Consider the following 25,495-nt stretch of genomic DNA (forward strand, 5'->3'; position numbering starts at 1 on the left):
CTAGGCCCATCAATGGTAACCCCATGCTCGAAGTGCCCCTAGCCTCTATTTGCCAGAAGCTGGGAGTGGATGACAAGAGATGGATCTCTTGACGATTTCCTGCTCTGTTCATTCCCTCTGAGATACCTGGCATTGGCCACTGTCAGAAGACAGGATACTGGGCTAGATGGACCAATGGTCTGACCCAATATGGCCGTTCTTATGTTCTAAATGAGGGCTGAATTTGCCCCTAGCCCAAGTGGCAAGGGTATGTGTGTTTCATACGGGGAAAAATACATAATTTCAAAATGTTAAGTGTGGGTCAATTTTAAATATGTTACATGTGCTTGTCATATGAAAGGGAGCCACTTACATAAGAGTCATTTTTGCAGTTTGTAGTTAATACAAACATCATTTCGTATACAGAGGGTATCATATTTGCATTTTCTGCTCTAGTTTTTATAGGTCACAGAACTTATTCTGAAAAGTAAAATAATATTTGCTTTTATCCTTTTTGTAACCAAGACAACTGTGCTGATATTTTACACAGGTAATTTGCAGCCTATCTGAGGAGTACAACAGCCGGCAGGCTTTATGCAATGCCACCAATGAAGGCCCTATACTTCGAAACCCTGGGAACCATGATAAAGCAAGGACACCTAGGCTCCCATCTTCAGCGGAGGTTGAATTTTGTCTAACGTTGACTCAATACGAATCAGGGTCCATGGATAAATTGGCCAATTTCAGCTTCAGAAACACTTTGGAAGGTAACACATTTTATTCTACTATGGCATTTCCAGTCATAGAGTGATCCTTTCCAGGGATATAGAATAATGCTGTTTCAAGATGGAAGTTGTAACTTATAAATAAGTAGAGCCTGTAAACCTGGGGCAGCTTGGACTGATTTCATGGGGTGGAATTGATAATATACCTGATGTCACAGTTCCTCCTGGAAATCTCTAAGGGTACGTCTACACAGCAGCTGGGAGATGTGATTCCCAGCTCAACTAGATGTACATACACTAACTCCACTTAAGCTAGTGCCTAAAAATAACAATGTGATTGTAACAGCACACATGGTGCCTCGGGCTACCCGCTTGAGTACAACCCCATCCAAGGTCCTAGGCGTGTGCTCAGATGACAATCCCAAGCCCCTATGGCAACCCTGCTATTCTTAGTCTGCTAGCCTGAGCACAGCTAGCACGTGTACATTTACCCATACTGGGAATCACACCTTCCAGCTGCTGCATAGACATATCTACACAGGGTATGTCTACACTGGTGCCGAGTGTCAGAGCCCAGGTCAATTGACTCAGACTTGTGACGTTTGGGCTGAGGGGCTAAAAAATAGCAGCACAGATGTTTCTGTTTGCGCTGGAGCCTGGGATTGTAAATCTAGTGAGGAGGGAGGGGCTTGGAGCCCAGTTTCCAGACCAAGCAGGAAAGTCTACACTGATATCTTTAGCCCTGCAGCCCAAGCCCCACAAACCCAAATCAACTGACCTGGGCACTAAGACTCAGTGCCATGGCTTTTTCTCTGCAGTGTGGACATACCCATAGTTAGAGATTAGGTTAAGCCTTGAGACATGAGGTTTAATATCTCTTCCAAAAATGCACATTATTGGAAAAGTGTGACTTCTCCTCCTATGGAAGTGATATAGTAAAATAAGGACAAACTTTTACACCAAGTACGTACACAAGAGAATCACCAAAAAGAGGATAGGTAGTTAGAAATTTGGATACTCTTTTTAGCGTACTCAAAGGAGGAGAGCACCTCAGCCAGCAAGCCAGAATCTTTTTAGCCAGGTTCCTTAAATATTAACCTGATCCTGAGTAAGTAATAAGAAATATAAGATGTAGCATGTTAACATTTTATTGCAACTTTGCCTTCACGAAACGTTGCAAAAGGCACAATTAACTATGTCAGTCCCTTTTTGAATCTTGCTACCTTGCTAATGATACTGGAAGATTATTTCTATTTATAAAATGTGTGTATTAACTGCTTCAGTGCTGCCTCATATGCCCAGAGCATGGGGCAGGACATGTTTCCATTAATGCCTCATATAGTTGGCAGGTATGTAACCTTCTCACAGAACATGGACACAACAAAGGGCCACAATCATATTCCACCACAACACTGAAAGTTGCAGCAAGGACCAGCAGTTGAAGCCTTTAAATTTATGCATAAAACACTTTGCCTCCTTCACAACATACAATGAATTATTCTCATATCAGAACTGTGGGCCAAAGTCTCCTCTCATACTGGTAAAAAAATTGGAGTAACTCCATTGAAGCCACAAGAGATTTCAGACATTGAATGACCCCAGCCCTGGAAATAGTTGGTGCTTGATGCAGTGGAAAACGGGGAGGCAGTGGAGTTTTTGGAAAGAGGGAGGTGATATGGCTGGACAAACAAGCCAGAGAACCAGGAAAATTGATTTTTTTTTGCTCCTGTGTTTTGACTGGATTTAAGTATTGGGAGGCAGAGGGAGATGATGTCAAGGCCAGAAAGGAGGAGATAAAAGTAGTCAAAACATGAAATTATGAGGGCCTAAATCAGAGTTTTAGCAGCAAGGACAAAGAGGAAGGGCTGGACCTTGGAGATGTTGCACAAGAAAAGGCAGCAAATCCTGGACACAGCCTGGATGTGTGAGTGTACAGAGAGAGAAGAGTCAAAAAAGACACCCAGGTTATAGGCCCAAATGACAGGTAGGATGAAAGTGTTGTCCCTGCTTCATGAGAATGGAAGGAGTGTGAAGGACTTTGGAGAAAAAAAAAATTGAAGAGCTCATTTTTTTCCACCGCTGAGCTTAAATTGGTTTCTGGATGTCAGAAAGGCAGGCAGGGATTGTTAGAGTATTGACATTATGATTCATATTACAATTAGAATTTATTTTTGCATAGTGTCTTCATGTAAGATGCATCACAAAACACGTTGAGTTATCCCAGAATATATATAATATTTCAAAGATATATAAAAAGGCAGTAGTACAGATGCTCAACAAAACTGCACAATAATCAAGAAAACACTTACAACCTGCAGTACCTGAATAGGTTGGGAAGACCTATTTTCATTCTTATTTTGCTGTCTGCTAAACTAGCAATCAATGTTTTGTCTGATTAATTCATTGAACCCTTTCTCCAGTGCTGTTTCTTCGTCACTTTAATTTCATGGCTGCTGCGCACAGTGACAGCAGTTTGTGTTGAGACTTGTTAATATCATAAGGTGTGCTCCCAACACCACTGTGAATGGGTTATTGCTTTTATTTGGATTGTGCTACAGCTGAAAGGACATTGAGGCATATTTTACAATATATACGGCAAATCCGCTGTTCTTTATAATAACCCCACAGAAGTTCGACACTGATATCTTTCTTCTAACCCAACATCTATTCTTCCACCACACATATATGCTAATTTAAAAGAATCATAGAAAGACGGTGCATGATGGCGGCTGGCAGTATATTAACTGGGGCTTTGGCTAGTCCAGATTTAAATGGTTCCAGTGAAGGAGCTTCAGCTACACTCCAAGGGAGTCTAAGTGGCCCATTGAGATCCATGATAGGATAATTTCTGTATTGGTTTTAAGGCGGTGGGGAGGATGGTCAGATACTACCCTGCTCCTGGAACTGTGCAGAGGGGTCTTCACAGGCTCCAGGATCCACCTTAGGGAAAGATGGGCCTGGGGAGAAGAGCTTGAGTCTGTGGTGACACTAAGGGCATGAACCTCCTCACCTTGTCCATTCTGCAGAGATTACACAAAGAAGGCAACACAGTCCACTTCTGCAGGCTCCCTCTGTCTGTTCTGGGGATCTCCCTTTAAGGGAGATGTCATGGCTATTGGAAGCTCTTGTAGCAAAGTCTAAATGGAGCCACACTGCTAGGGAACAGGTGTGGAGGGTGTTGGAAAGGGGCAGGGGTACTGACACAGGACTAGGTCGATACAAGAACCATAATTGCATTCACATGACATCTAGTCCCAAATCAAGACCCAATACAATGTCAATTTCAAGTAAGTTTTTCAGTTCTCTTCTTATAATAGAGTTAAACAGAAAAACAAATAATAGCAAAATATAAGACCAGATTTTCAGAACAGCATATACAGGTTCTGTTCAGCAAAAATGGTGCACACTCTTTATGTGCGCATAAGGCTGTTGCATAGGACTTTTGCACACTGCAAGTCCCCTGAATGCCTTAAGGGACTTTGACTCTAATAGATTGTGATCTATGCATTCCCTTCCACCTCTAAGTCACCAGATCTAATTCTTCTATTACAATAGTTTTACATTGATGTCAGTTCAATGGAATTACACCAAAAAATGTAAATCATGAGTAAGTGAACACAGAATCCAGCCAATACCCCTGTGACCATGTGGTTCAAGAAGCTATTTGTACTTTTGAAAGGGACAGAATCATGATGTCTCATCCTATAAAACATAGACACAAAGCCACATGAAGAATGGGAGTCTGGATGCTTCTTGCTGAGGCTCCTTCCTTGAATAAATATGTTTGATGGGCATAGAAGATCACTCCACAAGTTTATGCTCACGACCATGAGTAAGCTGTGTCATTGTGACTGGCTAATTTTTAGTTGTGTTCAGATGGCAAGCTTTAAATTGCCAGCTTACATAACACTGCCACTGTTGTTAGGAGAATGTACTGTGCCTTTAAGAGCAGAGCACATGTTAGAGCAGTGTTTCCCAGCCATTAGGGCGGAAGAGGCATGCTGTGGAATTTTTTTAAAAACTACATGTGAGTACTAAACCTTCCCTGATATTTTAATTAGCGTCGGAGCCAGATCACATTCTGTACTTTTGCTCTCCACAAGGAGGCCCCTTTCAATATTATGCATGCGTAACATTCCAGTCCCCAAAGTGAGGTTAAGAGGGGTAAAAAGTAAGCAAAGACGGCACACCCTGACGAACGCAATGTGCTGCAATGAGCCTTTGACGATGATGCATATAAAAAAAAAAGATATACGACTCAAGCCTAAATTTTATATTTACATTTGACTGAGGTTAAAAGCTAGAATGAGCCTGAGCCAGAACAGCATTGCCATTATTTATATTGCATTTAAAAACTGCAAAGAAAGTTATTCATATTTTGGGAATGAGAAGAAACGATTAATTATTAATTGCTTGTCATGCCAAAATATTATTCTTAAGTGCGTGTCACTTTCTCCACTGAGCATGTTTTTGTACAGAGTTCTTATATTTAGCTTTAATGTTAGATTCCACTGTTGAAAACGTTAATTTTGGCACAAAAGACAGATCATGATCTAACATTAGCCGCCATGGTTGTTTTGATTTTAACCCTACTAGCCTTGTTCTGGCTTGGCTCATGAATGCACATTAAGAATGGCCTATGGTAGCGTAACATTGAGTCTACACTCATATGAACTTGATGTTATGGGAATCAAATGGTGGTCAGTGTGTTTTTCAGATCTTACAAATCTCAAAAGTGACAGCATTGAATTTCAATTTATGACCCAAAAATGGACAAATATTTGAAGGAAAAAGATTTTGGCTGTTCTACCTCTACTTGCAGGGATGAACATAAAACTAAAAGTGAAATTAGTGAAGCAACACTTCTGTGAGAGCTATCTGCAATAAAGATTTTAGTCTACAGGGGAACCATCTTGCCCTCTTCCACAATGTCTTGTGTGCAGGAAGAAACTCTCAAACCATGCCATGGTACCAACTAAGTTAAAATGATACCTTACAAGCAAACATTTATCCCTTTCCAAAGAGGACATTTTTTTTTATGCATTTGAGGGATCAGAATGAAAATCAAGCATGATTGGTGATCGACTGTGCAGCTGTTTCTGACAAAGTGCTGGAAGCAAGATATGTGGCCACTGAGCTTGTAGAAAAGGCAAAAAAGCCACATACAATCGCAGAAACATCAATTTTACCAGCATGCAAAGAAATCATGAGAGTAATTGTTAGGTGCATATGCAGCCAAGGAAATTGAAAAAGTTCTGCTTTCAGATAACATACGTCACTGCACTGATGACATGCCAGTGTTATTGAGATGGTGGTCCAAGAAAAATTAAAATCAAGCAGAAAGCTTGACGAATTGACAGATATCTGTGGCCATGCTCAATGTTTGGCTAATGCAAGGTACGTTGATGGAGATATTATCAAAGAAAAGGTTTTGTTTTGCAAAAAAATGCCAGGTCACATGACTAGAATGGAAATACTCAGTGTGACAACAGTCTACTTTGAGGATGGAGAACTTCACTGGAAAAATTGTATCAGCGTTTGCACCAATGGAGCAGCCTCCATGACTGGCAAAGTGAAGGGGTTTGTAAGCAAGGTTAGGGAACAAAACCCCATGTTGGTGAGCCACTGTTTCCGGCACTGTGAAGCTCTTGTCACCAAAACACTGCCAAAAAAACTGTTGTTAGTGTTGGATGGAGCACTAAAAATAGTGAAGTTTATAAAATCCCAGCCCTTAAAATCACGCCTTTTCGCCTTGCTGTGTAAGCAAACAGGAGTGGAGCACCCAAGTTTACTTTTGCACACTGAAATACGCTGGCTTTCCCATGGAAAAGTTCTCTCACACTTGTATGAGCTGAGAGAGGAGATCAAAATTGTCCTAACTGTGGAGAAATCAATGGCACATCAGCAATCAAATGTATGTATATGTTGCCCAAAGCTTGCCTAGCTGATTGATAGTTTCTGCTGTCTCAATGAACTGAACAGGAAAATGCCAGGTGAAACCAGGTATCTTCTCTCCAGCACAGCATGGGTTTAGGTCTAAGTTAGCCTTCTGGTGTGAAAAAGTAGCAAAAGGAACAATAGAAATGTTCCTCTTGACAAATGCAGCAGATCCTGCTGGCAGTAATTTGGTCAATGTCATTTCTGAGCATTTGAAAAGTCTGGAAGAAAAAATCAGTTCATATTTTCCTTCTATTAATACAGACTGGGTCCAAAATCCTTGGAGTTCCTCTGCAACACAAAGCACTAAGAATGTTACAATAATAGCTTGGGGTCAGTGTGACAAATTAAAGATGGACCACACTTTGAAAATAAAGTTTGATAATAGACCATTAGACTCTTTTTCGTGGAAGGTGGGAGGCAAATATCCTGTAATCTATGACCATACTGCCTCCAGCCTGTTGCCCTTTTCAACAACATACCTGTGCGAGTTAAATATTCCAAGCCTGAATTACATCAGGAAGAAACAAAGAATGACTGTGGTTGGTGGATCAAGAGCCCAGAGAGGCACTGTCCACGTTTCCTCCGAGAGTTAAAGACTGTGCACATCAAGACAAGCTCAGACGTCTCGAAAGTTTTTTTATTTATTTTTAATTGTGTATATAATTTGTAGTCATCCAAATCACAGAGTGCAGCACTTCTTTGTTTATCGAATTCAGAGTTCCATTCTATGTCAGACAGTGCTTGGCTTGGATCTCTGACTTGGAGTTCGGTATTTGATATTGTTCACTTCCAAAGCCATCCAAAAGAAGACAAAGTGCCTCAAAGATGAAAAGGTAATGCCATAAGTCTTGATACATAATAATATCCTTAGCTGATGTTTATTGATTGGTACAACTTCTGTATTATTTTTTGTTCATCATATATTAAAACAATTTATTTTTATTTGGCATCTTGTTGGTGTGAATGCGTGAGTTGACTGAAAATACTTGTCGCAGTCTGTACAATAAATGTTAACATTCTAATGTTACCATCATTAACTTTATCGTACAGACAGTGAATGGCAAGGGCGGTAAACCGAGGCAACAAAAAGGCAAGTTCATTTGCAGACAATATGGTGGTGTGGCTCAAAATAATTAAAGGTATCAAGGTGTGCCACAGTAGAGAAAAGGTTGGGAACCATTGTGTTAGAGGGAACTGGACTGGCGCTAGTGGGGAGATGTGGTTGGAAGCTGTCTAGCAGCAACTTCACCAGACTGAAAACTGGGAAGTTCTAATCAAGCCTTACTACTTAGAGTCCAGCCTGTTTTTCCTTCTTATGAATTCGAAAGACAGCACATGGTACCAGAGAGCACTGCGGTGAGGGAGAAAAGGAGTCATGGTAGAGGTGGAGCAACTAAAAATCCCCATGGAGTTGAAACTTTCAGGTACTGCAGCAGACTCCTGGAAGAGGTTCAAGCTGGCTTTGGTGTGAAAGAAGACCAGCAGAAAATAGCAATCTTCTTAAACCCTGGAAGTCATAGGCTATGTGTGGCTGGGGGGTGGCATATGGAGTTCAAAGCAGAACTGCCTGTTATTGATGGCATTTTGTTTAGGATATAGAACAGTAGTGCCTAAGATGTTACAAGCTGACATGCTCACAAGAATACATTAAGGACACTTGGGCATGGAGAAATGTAAACACAGAGCCAGAGAGATACTGTGCTGGCCACAAATGAAGATAAAGAAAACTGTTCAAATGTGCGAAAGGTCGAAAATATCAACCTGAACAGGAAAAACAGTCTATGCTTATAAACAATGAACAGTTCAGGGCATGGTCTAAAGTTGGTGCGGATTTCTTTGCATATGCAGGTAAAAACTATTGGATTATTTTGATTTTGGATTATTATTCTCATTATCCCAAGGTTGTTTTCTTAAAAAACAAAAATCACATCAAAACATGTTATGATGTGCATGGAATCCCTGAAGTTATCATGTCTAATAATGGTCCACAGTTTGATAGACATTAATTAAAAAAATTAGCTAGAGAGTATGGGTTTAATCATGTACCTTCAAGTCCCAAATATCCTCAACCCAATGGCCTTAGAGAGAATGGTGTGAAAATTGTTAAATGACTTTTGAAAAAGATCACTGACATAGGTACAGATCCATATTTGGCTATATTGAACTATTGAGCAGCACCAGTGAGTCATGGACTGTCACCTGCAGAGATATTGTTTGGCAGGAAGTTAAGAACCAGACTCCCTAACTTAGTAGCAACCCTTAATGGCAATATTGACTTAGATGTGTATAAGCAACGTAAGTGTAAATAAAGATGCTGGAGCCTCTGTCACAGTGTCCATTAGAGCTGTTGAAGCTCAGAGATGCTGTGCGGATTCATGATGGTACTTGCTGGGCACAGAGGGCAGTAGTGACTCATGAGGTCACCCCATGATCTGATCAGATATAGATTCCTGACAGACATACTTTTCAGAGGAGCAGGAGACATCTGCAACATCTTTCTGAAGAAGAGGAAGATAAGGAGGCAGATAATTAACTGACAGCTACAGGACAAAGCACTGAGGAAACCACTGAGGATCTTTTGGACCAGAAACCAGAGCAGTTTGCTGAGCCAGCTAGTGCATGGACCGAAAGTGGAGTCTCACAGATCTGATAGACTGTGCAGGGCATCTGAAAGGCTCATTGAGCGCTGCTAACAAAGTTGAGATGTGCTATCTGTAGAGAAACAGTTGGTATGTACGCTAAATTATTTGGAATTGCTTTTGCTGGAAAGGGGAGATGTTAGGAGCATGCACTGTACCGTTAAGAGCAAAACATGTTAGAGAGAACTGGATTGGTGCTAGTGAGAACCTGTTGGAAACAGTCTAGTAGCAGCTTCAGTCTCTGTTATCTTATGTAGCTCTTATTTAAAGCCTTATTTTGAAGAGTCCAGCCTGTTTCTTCTGCTTATGAATTCACAGGACAACACAGTGTCATCTCCTCTGCCACTGCATTACAAGATACCTGCTACCCTCACAGCCTTACAGGAACTCTAGAGCCCAGATACTTAGGGTCTGGTTCTGATCTTATTTCAGCTTTTATACCAATACAAACTCGCTGTATGTAGGGTCAGATTCTTATTTCAGTTACTGTAAATCCAGAATAACTCCATTTACTTCAATGGAGTTACTCCAGTTCTACATGATTGGAACTGGAGTTCAGGATCAAACCCATTGACTTCAGCAGAATGACTCCTACTTTACACCAGTATGAGGCAAGTATCGGAGTAATCATATGCTAAAATAAAGTTTATGGTGTGATCTTGTGATTAAACTGGTAAACTAGAACTCTGGGGAGTAGGGTTGTAGTCCCACCTCTTTTGTTGAGTGATCTTGAGTAAGTCCCAGTGCCTCAGTTTCCCCTTTTGCAAAATGGGGATAATGCAAGTGACCTCCTTTGTAAAACAATGAGATCTACTAATGAAAAGCTCTGTGTAAGAGCTAGATGTTATTATTGTTACATGTAGCTACCAACATCAGTGGCAATCCAATGGCTAACTTAAAAAGACGACTATTTAGGCTGACAGAATGTATGTTACATCAGAGTACCAACCACAAGTTCAACATCAGCCAGTAAAACCCCCACCCAAAGGAACTTAGAGCACAAACTGTTCACTCACATGGTGAAATGGCCATCCAATGGAACTGAAAAATAACAGGTCAATGATAGGTTGTGCAATGCTCCTTAAAGGAGAGGCAAACATTTTAAAAGCTTTTGTGAATGCTAGCTCTTCCTGGGAAACATGCCTGATTATATGGGGCACACATGTAGAGTATGGAATATAAATCTAGCTGTTAACATGCATCACCTAAAACCAAAAATGGATCACTATAGCTGTCCGAGGCAGAGATGTTCACTTTTTTCGGTCTATGGTTTGGTGTCAGTAGTGCTGTCATACTTTAAGCCCTAGTCTATATGAACATCACTCCTGGCATATGCTTATTACAAAGGGGGGGCAAACTTGTGAACAATGAGGTATAAGTTTGTGCTCGGCAATCAGAGACTGTTGCCAGACTCTGGAGTGTCATCACCAAGGGCACATTTCAGGGAGACTGTTGGGTCCAGGCCCACACTGAAGTTCCATAATAGTCATTTACAGTCACCGTGGAGGGGGTGACATGGTCCAAATCAGACAGCTCTGAGCTTTTTGTTGACTGTAGCTCCTTTGGGCAATTCTGCAGTCCTTGTGACTTCCTCACTCCAGCGAGATCCCAACAGAAACCAATGGGAGTGTTGGCTGAAACAGGATGGATTAGGCACTGCTGAATTTAGCCCTGAAATGTCTCCTATAAAAAGATGACTAAGGGCTAGAGCTTCAGCTTACGTAAACTGGTATAATGCCAGGATCTTCCATAATCTGCTGAAGAGCCAACCCTTAGAATCATGTTATTTATCTTGGGCCTGATGTACATTTAAAACTTAGGTCTACATAACTATAGCACTCAGAGGTGTGAAAAATCCACCCCCATGAATGCTGTAGTTATGCCAACCTAACCCCAATTGTAGACGCAGCTACATAGATAGAAGAATGCTTCTGTTGACCTAGCTACTGGTTGCTTGGTTCCTACAGATGATGGAAGACTCCCGCTGTTGCTGTAATCTGCATCTACTCCATGGGGTTACAGTGGCATAGCTACAGCCTTGAAGCTATGCTACATTAGTGCCCATAGCAGCCTTACTTTCCCCTTCTCATGTATTTAAAATAGATACATCAGTTTGACTGTGCGCTTTTCTGCACCATGGAATTCTTCTTACAGTCATATTCATCCCCAAATGTACATCCCCAGATGTGTGAGAGCCAGTGAGACCCAGGTATGCACCTTACATAGTGAAATTCCACCTTTAAAGTGATTGATGTCCTTAGCACTTGACTTGGAAATAGTGCAAAGTGAATTTTACTTAAGTGCCTTTATAAAATCCAACAACCCTGAAAATAGTTAAATAGCTTAATGAGTGTCACAGATTTTAAATAATAGACCAAAAGAATGCAGGAGGTGGTATGATATATGGGACATTTGCTGCATCACTGCAGTAATTAATGTTGATAATACTATCAAAGCCCCGAATACACTCTGAAATCTACCAAATGTCAATTCAGCAGCAAATGAGGAGTAGAGAAGGAAGACACTACTTGACTTGCACTATATTTATATAGCTGTGTCCCTGACTGATGGTATATGGAGTTTCCTGATCTCTGCTGCTAGACTGTTGTTAGTATTATTAAATAGCATCTGTTAAAAGACAGACACCTGATACACTTGAATGCTTTATGAAGACTGCATATATAGAATTATAATGGAAAGTGTTGGGCAACTGAGGTGGCACTATCAGCTCAATCTAATAAACTTTAGGCCACAGTTCCAACTGGTGTACATTGGCACAGCTTCGCTGAGGTCAGTTCAATCCCACTGAACCATTGATTTCTTGATTTACAGTGCTATGAGCAAGAGAAGAACCAGGCACATGGTCTTTAAGAATTTTATTCAGCTCCAATTTAAATCACTGGCAAAGATCCTATTGACCTCAATAACATATGATCCAGCCATAACTACTGGTTCCAGCACATCTTGTTCTAATGGGGCTTCCCTCCAAGAACTTTTGAGATTTATCATAGTGGTGAATTACAGATTCACTCCCTCTCCTCCTCGTGGAAATATAATTTTCCCTAAGTGCTACGAAATTCTTTTCGTATTGTAGATTCCTCTGAATTGGCTCAGTCTGGGTCATCACCCATTGTCCGGAGTAAATGGTTGCCCTGAGACCCTTTCAAACAAGTCTGAAAAGAACTCAAGTGAAATCATAGTAAAGGTCGTACTGTGTAAAAGCACACTGGTAAAAGTGATATTCGCTGCATTTAATTATTATTTCTTCCTCCTTTAATATTTATATGAAATCTTCCGCATTAAGAGCCCACAGTTTAGAATTAAACATGACCTAAGCCTTTAGTGCTAAGACTCTACCAGTTAATCAGTAGCTGGTATGAATGACAATGTCCACATTAGGCAAAACTGGCTCTTTGGGAGATGTCCCCCTGAAGAGGCTGCCCTGATTCAGTGCATCTTAGTATACAGACGTATTCTGTATAACCCTGTTCATACGATAACTCAAGTGCTAACATTTTTAGGGCTGAAACTTGTCAAAGCTTCTTTAAGACTAGTGCAGAACATCTAGTTTTCCTGGCCAGCGTACTCCAGAAGCAATATAAATAGTACTCTATCAGTCTCCCTTCAACCTTGCCCTCCATAATGAGCTGTAGTACGATACAAGTGAAGGGCCTGAAGTCTTATCCATTAGTAGATCTTTTTCAGCTGATTTTCATAGAACCATTTCATAGAAGTCGGAGCTGAAACAAACTTGCCATGTTATTAAGTACCTAGATTAATAGCTTTTAAAACCAAAAGGAACTATTAGGATCATCTAGTGTGGTCTCCTGAAAAAAAAATGCCATAAAATTTCACCAGTAATTCCAACAAACCCAATAACTTCTGGCTGAAGCAGAACATACCTCTTTGTCCATGCCAGATTGCCCCATACAACACATTTCTAGTGTTTTGTCCAACCTAGTTTTAAAATTTCTAAGTGATGTGGCTCCCATCACTTCCCCCCAGAGACTATTGCACAGCTTAATATTTCCTATCAGGAAGCTTTTCCTGATCTAAATTCCCCCTATATTAATTTCATCCAATCACTAATTATTTCCCTATCTACCACCTTAGGTAATTCCACTCCTCCCCTACTATGTCCAGAACCTTGGATTTGTCAACATCATTGTGAGAATTCAACAACTGGAAATGAGCTCAAAATTTTAGTCATATGGAGAGGGACTATTCCTTCTATAAGAAGCACTGCACTTATACCCAGAGGCCTCAGATGAGAATAAGGCCCCATTTATATCAGACACTATGCATTCACATAGTAAGAAACAGACCTTGACCCCAAAAAGATTTTATAATCTAAACAGACAAGGCTCAGACAAATGGGGTGAAGTGGCCACACAAAAAGATCAAATTCCAAAGCTGGGAGTAGAACCCAGGTCTCCAAAATCCCCATTTAGGGTCCTATACACTAGATTAGTGTTTTGCAGCCTTTTTGATTCCAGGAACCAGCTTGCTACCTTCCCCAACCTGTGTCAGGAAGTTCTCAGGAACCGACAGCAGTCCATGGACCAGTCATCGAGAAACACTGCGCAAGACCATTCTGCTTCCCCCATGACTTTACTGCTTCGTGATATAATAAAATATTCTCCCAGGTCACTTATGAGATATTATGATTTATGCTGTTCTCAAAGCATGCAAGGCACTTTCCGGAAAAACAAAGAGACAAGGTTTCTGCCTTACTACATTTACAATCTACAGTGTGAAATGTACGGACAGGGATGAGATGTGACAATAAAGTGATGGAGCACTGAAGTTTAGCGCTGAAGGCATCTCGTTAGTTCCACTATTTTTGTTACGTTTTTATTTTTAAAAGATTTTCTGTCTGTTCTGATATATTTCAGTGTCAGGGAGCCCTAGAATTTGTGTGTGTTCTGATAGAGTGCTTTAAGGAGTGATTCAGAAGAGAGAGTAGAAGCATAGTAGGCTAGGTTAAAGAAACAAACACCAACCTCAGTAATACTCCACTATAGCATCAGTGGGTAGCTAGGGTAGCCAGGCATCTGGTTTTCGGCTGGAATGCCTGGTCAAAAACGGACCCTAGAGGCTCCAGTCAGTGCCACTGACCAGGCTGTTAAAAGTCTGGTTGACAGTGCAGTGGGGCTAAAGTAGCCTCCCTGCCTGCCCTGGCTCTGCGCAGAAATGACCAGCACGCAGAGGTGATCAGGGAAGTTCCACGTGCTGCCCCTGCCCCCAGCACTAGCTCTGCAGTTCCCATTGGGGGAGGCACATGCACGCATGGGTAGCACACACTGCTCAGAGCCACCTGGCCTAAAGGTTGGACATGGCAGCTGCTTCTGGGAGCAGTGTGGAGCCAGGGCAGGCAGGGAGCCTGCCTTAGCTCTGCGGCACCACCAACCAGGAACTGCCTGAGGTAAGCGCTGCCCACACCCCGAACCTCCTGCCCCACATCAGAACCCCACCATACCTTAAGTCCCTTCTAGACCCTGCACCTCCACCCACACCGCAACCCCCTACCCAAGATAGAAACCTCCTCCCACACCCTCTCCTCCACTCCAAACCCTTGCCCCAGCCCTGAGCTCCCTTCTGCACCCCAAACTTCTCATCCATGGCTTCACCCCAGAGCGCACACCCCCAGCCATTGCCTGCACCCCCTCCTGCACCTGAACTCCCTGCACCAGTCCTGAGCCTGTTCCCACACTCCAAACCCCTTGGCCCCAGCCCAGACCCCACTCCTGCACCCCAAACTCCTCATCCCCAGCCCCAGCCCAGAGCCCGCACCCCCTCCTGCACCCCACTCCCCTGCCCCAGCCCAGTGAAAAGGAGTGAGGGTGGGGGAGAGCGAGTAGGGGGGCTGAACTGGAGGGGTGCAGAAGGGAGGTGGGGAAGGGGGCAGAGCAAAGATGTTTGCGTTTGTGCAATTAGAAAGTCCTCCAACCTTATGAGCAGGACAGGACCCAGGAGGACCTATACAGATTATCCTAACACTGACACTATGAGGTATGTCTACACTGCAGTTAAAAAGCTGTGACTGGCGTGTACTAGCTGACTCGGGCTGGCAGGGCTTGAGCTAAGGGGCTCCTCAATTGTGATGTAAATGCCTGGATTCAGGCTGGAGCCTGGGCTCTAGGACCCTGTGAGGTGGAAAGGTCCCAGAGCTCTGGCTGCAGCCCAAGCCCGAATGTCTACACCACAATCAAACAGCCCCTTAGACTGAGCCCCACAAGATCGAGTCAGCTGGTATGGGCCAGTCATGGGATTTTAATTGCAGTTTAGACATAGCCATGGAGACTCCCAAAAAGAGACAATACGGTGCTGTATTGACACTCTGATGGATCTCCTGCTGGCTAGGGATCACCTGTGCTAGCAGAAAGCTAGGCCAGGGCTCATAGAGTTTAAGGCCAGAAGGGACCACCGGAGGCTACCAGGGCCAGAACCAGTATGGGGACACATGGCCCCTAGAGTAGAGGCCAGGTGTCACATATTCTCCAGTGTCTCCTGGGTTTGGGGATGGGCCCTGTGGCCTTTAAAAGTCCAATCCTCAGGGAAATCCTCAAAGAGACTTCTTTCCCCAGAGCCCTGTCCTGTACGTTTGATTATGGAAGGGGATGACATCACCAATTATTTGTTCTATCCTTTTACTACTACTATTTTTTGCAGTGTGGTGGTTCCTAAGGGCCCCAGTCAGGGAAAAGTGCTCAGCACTGTACACACATAATAAAACTATGATCCCTGCTCCAAAGAGCTTGCAGTCTAAGTGTATCACAAAACACAACAGCTTATGGACTAGTAATTGCCAGGGTCAATCTCCTTTCTCAGACTTTTACTTCACCAGTTATCTGTGATTTGTCAGAGATACAGTAAGTCAGTTAAATAATTCCCTTAGTAGGTTTGGGCCCAAATAAATTTCATATTCATATGAATAAAGTTACTCACATGCATAAATATTTGCAAGATTGGGATCTTATAATGCTTTTTTAATAGCCAGAAATATTGGACAAAGAATTAAATATATAAATCAATTAAGTAGTTCATGTAGTGGCATGTTGCTTTAGTTTTATGGCAGTAGTTTTAATTTAGTTTCTTCTAATGTCATCTCTGATGTGCTTTCCAGGTATACTAATGTTCTTTCTTTAAACATTTATCTTAGTATTATACTACAGAGCTGAACATAAATGAAATCTAATTAGTAGGTACTTTGAGCTTCTTTTTTACTGAAAGAATAATTAAGCACATCTTCATATCAGTGTATGATTTCCTTTTCACATATAGGCTTTGCCAATCCACAGACTGGAATAGCGAACATGTCTCAAAGCAGTTTACATAATGCACTTCACATCTATATGAATGGCTCAATGTCCCAGGTACAAGGATCTGCTAATGATCCTATCTTTATCCTTCACCATGCCTTTGTTGACAGGTGAGTTTGACTTTTCCTCATAAAACTGATCTGTTTTGTGTATTTAAAATGTGCTTTTTACATTAGTATCAAACTTCAGATAATTTAGATGCTATTAAACTTACAATATTTTCAGACATACATAACTGAGCTCTTCGCTAATTTAGTCTAACTGACAGCAATCATGTTGTAATTTTCATACTTGTATGAATGTTCACCGCATTAAAAGCAATGTCCCTCTGCCATGTACATTGGCCAAACTGGACAGTCTCTACACAAAAGAATAAATGGACACAAATCTGACATCAGGAATCATAACATTCAAAAACCAGTAGGAGAACACTTCAACCTCTGTAATCACTCAGTGACAGACTCGAAGGTGACAATTTTGTAACCAAAAAACTTCAAAAACAGACTCCAAAAAAAGAGACTGCTGAACTCAAATTAATATGCAAATTAGATACAATTAATTTAGGTTTAAACAGAGACTGGGAATGGTTGGGTCATTACACTAATTGAATCTATTTCCCTATGTTAAGTTCTCCTCACACTTTCTATGGGTCATCTCAGTTATCACTTCAAAGGTTTTTTTTCTCCTGCTGATGATAGCTCATCTCAGTTGTTTGGACTCTTCCAGTTGGTATGCGTACTTCCACCTTTTCATGTTCTCTGTATGTATAAATATCTCCTGTCTGTGTGTTCCATTTTATGCATCCGAAGAAGTGAACTGTAGCCCACGAAAGCTTATGCCAAAATAAATGTGTTAGTCTCTAAGGTGCCACAAGTACTCCTGTTCTTTTTGCATATTAAAAGAGTGTTGAAAACTAGACAAATGTATTAATAATAATTCAGTGATTTTGTGGTGAATAGAAACTTATTCAGTGTCAAGGAGTCTGAGTCAAAAATGTGATTTACTTTAACATTGCTATGATGAGATGGAATTCCTCTCAATTCCAAATATTAATTTTGTTTGAATCGATCATTCACAAGAAAAAAAATCATATCAATTGTTCATAAACAAAAATGTCAAATTCCAACTTTTCAGTGTGGCGCACAAAACTGTGAATGTCTTCAGCTGGAACAGAAAGGAGCTGTAGTTGTGCAGGCAAAAAGAAAATCAAACCAAAGGAAGCCAGGTTCATTAGAAACAGGAAAAGAACCTCAGTTCTGCAAACAATGGACAAACTTGCTAAAAGGATTATTTTCCTTCTTCGACAATGTTACTGGCCTAGTGGATGGAGGGAAGCTGTTGACATAATGTATCTTGATTTTAGTAAGGCTTTTGGCATGACAGTCTCATAAGCAAACTAGGGAAATATGGTCTAGATGAAATTACTGTAAGGTGGGTGCACAACTGGTTGAAAGACTGTTCTCAAAGAGTAGTTATCAATGGTTTGCTGTCAAACTGATGAAATTCAACCAGATGAAATTCAATAAAAACAAATGCAAAGTACTACACTTAGGAAAGAAAAATGAAATGCACAAACACAATACAACTGGCTAGATGGTAGTACTGCAGAAAAAGGTCTGGGAGTTACAATGGATCACAGACTATATAAGAGCCAACATGAGATGTGCAGGCCTGCAAGTTCCCAGACAGCCATCATATGCTGGCTGTCACCTGAAGTCTTCTGAAATTGGCGCTGGCTAGACACTCCAAGTCCGCTTCTAAGAGCGGATCTGGTTTCTGACTTATATAACAATACAGATTTGATAGATCCTGAACTTTGTCTCAGTGAAAAGGTGAGATATGGACTTCACAAAGGAAGTGCTGAGACCCATTATTCAAAGAAGGTCCGGTTTGCTGAAGCCATTTGCACTCTGCTTTTAGCCTAGGTAGATTAATTCACGAACTTTGTCCATGGAACTTGACTACACCAGCACCAGGGGATTCTGGTGGCCCAGCTCTGATGTTCTCTACCTCAGTCTTCTGCCATGACATGTTCAACCCCAAGTGTGGGTGGGATCTTGGGAGGCAGGGCTGAAATTCTCTGACAAGCACTACGGATGCTCTGCCATACTGAGTGATAGCGGATCTCCTAGTCACATTCTCCCCTACCTGAAAGTGTGCAGGATATAAAAAGGGGAAGGGCAGCAGATTTAGGTGGAACATCATGTGTCTGAGATGAGCCTTATGCTAATGGGATACTTAGCAATACAGTCCCTTCTTCAGTCCCACCTATACAGCTAGATTGGAGTAACTTGGTGCCCACACAGCAGCTCTGTTGTCAATGCAGGATCAGGTTCTTCACCTATTATTTGCTCATTAGTTGGTAACTAAGGACCAAACTCAGAATCTAATTTTTAAAAGCAGGTGATCTGCATGAACTTACTATAAGGTGGTTGTACAACTGGTTAAAAAACTGTACTTAGAGAGTAGTTATTAATGGTTCACAGTCAAGTTGGAAGGGCACGTTGAGTGGATTTCAGAGCAATCTGTCCTGGGCCTGATTCTATTCGATATATTCATAAACGATTTGGATAATGGCATAGAGAGTACATGTATAAAGTCTGAAGATGATACCAAGCTAGCAGGGGTTGCAAGTGCTTTGGAGGACAGGAATTGAATTCATAATGATCTTTACAAACTGGAGTAATGGTCTCAAATAACAGAATGAAATTCAATAAGGACTAATGCAAAGTACTCCACTTGAGAAGAAATAACCAATTCCACAAATACAAAATGGGAAATGACTTCCTAGGAAAGAGTTCCGCAGAAAAGGATCTGACAGTGGATCACAAACTACACTCTTAGTTGACCCCTAGGCACTACTAGTTAATCCCTAGGCATGTTTATATAATAAACGTGATTCATAACAATTATTAATTGGTATTATGTGGATGATTCAAGCAAAGCATCCAGTGTTAGAAATGGAGTTTCAGAAGTGGTCTCAGGCCACAGGGTTTTGTTGCTGACCCCTAAGTAGTGGCATAAGTCATAAGCACAAAGCAAGGCTGAACATAACTCATCAGGGCTTTCATCCTTTCTTGAAATGGCTGGACTCAAAGGATGGACCCCATTTGGAGAAGCTGTCACGTGATATTAGTGGATAATGAGCAGAACTTCTTGTTCACAACCAGGACTGATCGAAATGCCGCATTTTGCTTTGGGTTTTTTTTTTTCCTCCTGATAGAAAACAGTTTTTTGACAAAACAGAAATTTTCATCAACAAATTTCCATTTTTGTCAAAACTTTTCAGGTTTTTGTTAAAAAACTGAAGATTCCAAACCCCCAGACTTTCAATTTATTGGTAGCCAAACCCCCCCCCAAATTTCTGGGTTTGGGTTTTCAACAGCCTCCTTCCTCCTCTGCAAAAAATTCAATGATACCCCCCAAAAATTACTGACGACTCCTAAAAAGGGGGGTTATTTGAAATTTTTCACCATAAAAATATCATTGCTTGACCAGCCCTATCCACAACTCTCTTAGATTTGTTGTCAGCCTATTTACAGTACTGTTGGATTGGATCCACCTATTCAACCAAGCCATCATTAGTAGGACCCAAGTCTCACAAATAATAGAATTTAGTACAGTCAAATAAAACTGAGGTCCTAGTAATTGGATACATTTTTGGATTTCACTAAGCTCAATGATGGCCTCAGAGCCTAACTGGAACATTACTGATTTTGAAGTTTCACATCACAATAAACATGTAGGCATCCAAATTTTGACATTGCTGTTGGCTGTATGATGATCTTTTTGCTAGCTGCCATCTAGGGCTAAATTCTTGCTTTAGGAGGCAGCATTACACAGTGATGTGTGTCCACGTGTGTATGTGTGATCATTCTACCGTCTAAGGATGCAAAATTAAGCATACTACCACCCAAAGGGTGCTAGAGAGGGAGACACTGTAAGTGAAGGCCACTGATATTCTTCCAAATAGGTACGGTTGGCACTCCCCTAGCTACCATCCTCTAAGCCTCATGAGAACTCCACTATTCTGCCTGGTCAAGGCTGTACAGCAATGCCAGCTGTCCTATTCCTCTTTCCCCTTCCCCAGGTGCTCTCACAGCCCATCCTGGATGGCTGCCGAACTGGCAGGCTGGAGCTCTATGTCTCGGTGTAATCTCGTTCAAGTATTGTGATCTTCAGCTTATTTTTATTATTTATACTAAAATAACATTTAGAGGCCCCAGTTAAATTAGTGACCTGTTGTACAAGGTAATTTATATAGTCAAAATATTTTGTGCAGGTATTTTTCCCGCCAAAAAATTACTTTTTTTGAGAATTTTTTTCTGGAAAAATGTTCATTCCAAGAAAAAAAATTCAATTTTCCTCACAGGAAATGTCAAAATAAAAGCTTTCATTTCTAAACAACATTTTGAAATGCAACACTTTTTTTCATTTCATCTTAAAATATCATTTCAGGTTTTTTTTTAAACCACAAAACAGCAGGAAAATGTTATCTTATTTTGAAATGCTGATACAAAAAATGATCTTTTTTATTCAAACTAATTCAAAAGAGTGTACAGGAAAAACTGAAATTTTTCAGCTGAAAAATTACTATCAGATTTTTCATTTGAAATTTCTTATGAGAAACATTTCAGGTTTCCAACCTGTTCTAAAACACAAAGTGAGCTAGAGTCCCTGCCCTTGAGAGACTATAATCAAAATAGAAAAAGAGACAGAGTGGAGAGAAAGATAGTATTATCCCCCATCTGCTCATGGAGACTTCAGGCAGAGAGAGAGAGAGAGAGAGAGAGAGAGAGAGAGAGAGAGAGAGAGAGATTAAGTGAATTGCCCAGGAATTGCACAGGAAGCGTGTAGCAGAGCTGGCAGCTGAATCAGGATCACCTGAATCCAGTACCTTAGTCACAGTTGTTAAACAGGGATTGTATGACATTAGTACATGGATTAACTGGTTAATCTTTATAAAGCACTGCAAAGATTAAAAGCACTGAATAAATGCTAAGTTTTATTGCATTTTTCACTCAATAGGGGCTCAGGAAGTCTCATGTTGCTTTGTCAGATATATTGGCAAAAATGATGACGTGACAAATCATATTCTCTGGAACTGCATGAACTGTGGCTTGGAGTCATATTAGATCTACTAGACAAAGGCAGTTCAAGAGGCAGCCATTAATAATGCACCACCATCCAAGTCACAGTAAACCTGTAACATTTCATGTCAAAGATTTGTCAACTCATGGTCCTGATCTGTTTGTGTCTGGGAGGGTTAGCACTAGTCTGTTCCCAGCTCATTCATAAGAGAAGTCTCTCCCTGACTTGAACTCAGCAGAAGGGCCAGGCACAATTAAAATCTTTGCAGTCAAGGACAGCGAGGACTACACAGGACTACTCTGAGTGCTAGACTCTGCAATGCTTTCAAGAGCGGTACAATAACTGTCTCTGGGGCTGTTCTGTGCTGCTCCCAGGGCAGGGCTGTGATGTTCTGCAACAATATAGCCCCTAGTGTTTCCAACTGCTGGATCATTCCATAACAGTTTTCAGCATGATGATGATATACAGTATCATCATGCTGGGAGTTGGGTGAAATCTCTCTGAAGCTGATGAATGTAAAAGCTGCCCTTCATTCAGGATAAATTGTAAGAAGTTAAGCCCTGTTTGGAGTGAGATAGCTCAAATCATAGGAGCCAAAACCCAAAACATATGTCTGTGTAAGGTCCATCAGAAACTGAGTTCTGTGAGTGGACGGGTTTCAGCGAGGACTGAACACAAATACAGGGAGATGGATATTGTTTTGGTGGCAAGTGTGTGTGTGTGTGTGTGTGTGTGTGTGTGTGTGTGTGTGTGTGTGTGTGTGTGTGTGTGTGTGTGTGTGCGCGCGTGCGTGAGAGAGAGAAAGAGAGCAAGAGAGATCAGGGCCACCCAGAGGATTCAGGAGGCCTGGGATCTTCAGCGGTGGGGGCCCCCCACCGCTGAATTGCCACAGAAGAACCGGCACTTCGGTGGCAGGTTCCGGGGCGGAAGGACCACCCCACCTTGGATCTTCAGGGCACTTCAGCAGCAGGTCCCGGAGTGGAAGGACCCACACTGCCAAATTGCCGCCGAAGACCTGGAGCGGAAGAAGCTCCGGGGGCCAGTGCCCTGCGAGAGTTTTCTGAGGCCCCCGGAGAGAGTGAAGGACCCTGCTCCAGGGGCCCAAAAAAACTCTCGTTGGGGCCCCTGCGGGGCTCAGCGCCTGGGACAAATCGCCCCATTTGCCCCCTCCCTCCCCCCGGAAGCCCTGAGAGAGAGAGAGAGAAGCAGTCAAGAAACACCATAAAAGCAGAGAAGGCAGCAGAAAACCAAGGACAGCCAGATTAACACTTGAAGCATGACCTTGAGAAAAGGTCAGGGAGAATTTTGTCAATAAACGATCCTAACAGAGACATACCTGACTGATTCATCAACTTCTCCTAATAATGGAAACAATCACCAAGACCAAGGACAGTAGCTAACTGCTTGGGTCAAAAGGGGTAGCAATACTCCTGGGGGAATTCTGGGCCAAAAAAGTTAAAAATTCTGCACACAATATTTTAAAATTCTGCAAATTTTATTTGTCAAAATAACAGTACATAATCACGCCAGTTTCAATTATTTTTGTAATTTATTTCAAAATACCTATCGGCAAGTATGTCTGTAACAATACAGACACACAAAAATTCCCTCAGGAGTAGAGAATTAAAGAAACCCCTATGACAACCCAGTTCCTGTTTCTCTACCCCTTCCCTCCTGCGGAGCCCAACTGGGGGCCAGACACCTATCATCCCTCCACACTCAGAACGCATCCACCCCCGCCCACAGCCCAGCCATGGGCCCCTCCTAGCCCAGACACACACACCCAGAACGCATCCATGAGCTCCCCTAGCTCAGACATCTGCACCCTCCTCCTCAGACCCAGCCATGGGGGCCCCCAGTCCTGACCCCTACCACCTCCACTCCACTACTCAGAAACCCAGGGGGAGAAACAGCCTGATGCTAGGTCCCAGGCTTGTGTGGAGTTTCCTGCCTGCCAAGGTCTCCTTCCCTCAGGGCACGCTGGGAACTGCAGCTGCTGGGAACCCTCTAGCTCCCTTCCCCACTCTCAGTCAGTGTCTTCTATGTGCAAACAGGGCTCTGCTGGGTCCAGCATCCCCTAGTGGCAGCCAGCAGTTCTCAGCCCATTTCTGTTGGGGAAAGGAAATTCTGGGCAAAACACATTAAATTCTGCAAAATTCTGCATTGTGCAGTGGTGCAGAATTCCCTCAGGAGTATCAACTGTACCTTTTTTTCTGGGTGTCATTAGAGATCACACAGTTTCCTTTCACAACCCCAGCATGACCTTGCATTTGGTTAATATGTACATAACACTTTCCTTTTATGTAAAGCTAGCTGAACTGAGCTATAGTGGAGTGGGAGTCAGCAGACCTAAGTTCTATTCCTAATTCAGTCACTGGGCGACCTAGGCAAGTCACTTCATCTCTCAGTGCCTCTGTTTCCCCTCCCACCCTTGCCTGTTTAGATTTTGAGCTCTTTAGACAGGAGCTATCTCTTGTCATGTTCTGTACAGATCTCAGTTGGGGCACTATTGTAATACAAATAACAATACACTAATTGCTAACATGAAAAAACATTAAGGCTGTGATTTCCAAATATGCCTAAAGGAGTTTGACACCAGTGATTTTTGGTACCTAACTCCCTTAGCCTCACTCTAAAAGAATATTAGGAAAATGTAATTCTATGCTCAAAGATGTCTTAGGCTGTCAAGCAGTCTCAGGATATTTCCCTATTCTCAAAGCCTACACACAAATTAATTACATTTTTCACAATGCTTCCATGTCGGCAGCTGCTTGTCAGATTTTCTGCCTCTCTCCCTCCTTGCATACATTACAAAACCCATGCTGAGCAGTGTGCCAGGGCAAACATGCACATCTAGCAGACTGCTCTGCAGCATGGAAATGTGTTGGACAGTGGGGAGGCAGCAATGCACATCCCAAATGAATAACAAAATTGCTTTATTATCAGCCATTGCTGTGCTGAAAGCCACCATGTCACAGACAGGACATCACAGGAACCAAAGTGAGCAGAGTAGATGGGCCAGAGAAGGGTTTGGTTAGGGGCTTTCAAAGTTTCTGAAGGCTGGTAAAGGGTGTATGACAGCAATTTTTGGAAAATATGGTTTTCATCTTAAGACTACAGTAGCTAAAGGAAAATCTACACCCCTCTTGCTCTGAGGTGTTGATTAAGCACATCTACAGCAGAGCAAGCCAGTCTGTCTTCACTATCAGAATCACTTCAGTTACGTTTAAGGTTTCCCTCCCTCCTGTGGGTCTCACAATGTAACCTCTCCTCTCTGTGTCTGTTTCTGAAAACTCTTTGGGAATGGATGGTCTCCTTTTAGTTTTTCATACAGTGCTGTACGCACTATCAATGCTGAACCAAATGGGGTTGCGGCTTTTATGGCACACCTCTGACTTGGGGGCTGGCTGTGCTGTCCCAGAGGAGCTGAGAGAGGGCATCGTGCCTCAGGATCTCTCACAAAATCCCCCAGTCTAGTTTGAGAGGTGAATCATATGCCTAGGTAGTGATTTTTGGAACCATTACATCTATTGAGATACAGTACTTCTATGGCCTCCATTATCACAGTATCTGAGCAACTCACAATCCTTAATGTATTTATCCTCACAACACCCCTGGGAGGTAGGGCAGAGCTAGTACTGCCTTTTCACAAATGGGGAACCAAAGCACAAAGAAATTTAGCAACTTGCCCATGGTCACGCAGAGCAGGGAGTTGCACCCAGGCCTCCCAAGTCACAGACTAGGACCCTAACCCCTTGGCTAAAGGCAAGGTGAGGTCCTCTGGCCTGTGTAATGCAGG

At 42.2% G+C, this 25,495-nt stretch overlaps 1 protein-coding gene across 1 annotated transcript in view; it reads left to right on the forward strand.

Moving 5' to 3' along the window:
- The window catches only part of TYR (tyrosinase), a 68,016-nt gene that overhangs the window by 17,276 nt on the left and 25,245 nt on the right, over nt 1-25,495 (forward strand). Inside the window, exons 2-3 of the mRNA XM_030550887.1 lie at nt 530-746; nt 16,568-16,715. Coding sequence (XP_030406747.1) covers nt 530-746; nt 16,568-16,715 — 365 coding nt within the window. The remainder of the gene's footprint in view (nt 1-529; nt 747-16,567; nt 16,716-25,495) is intronic.

This window comes from Gopherus evgoodei, chromosome 1 (assembly GCF_007399415.2).
Source record: "Gopherus evgoodei ecotype Sinaloan lineage chromosome 1, rGopEvg1_v1.p, whole genome shotgun sequence".
In the NCBI taxonomy this organism is placed as follows: Eukaryota; Metazoa; Chordata; order Testudines; family Testudinidae; genus Gopherus; species Gopherus evgoodei.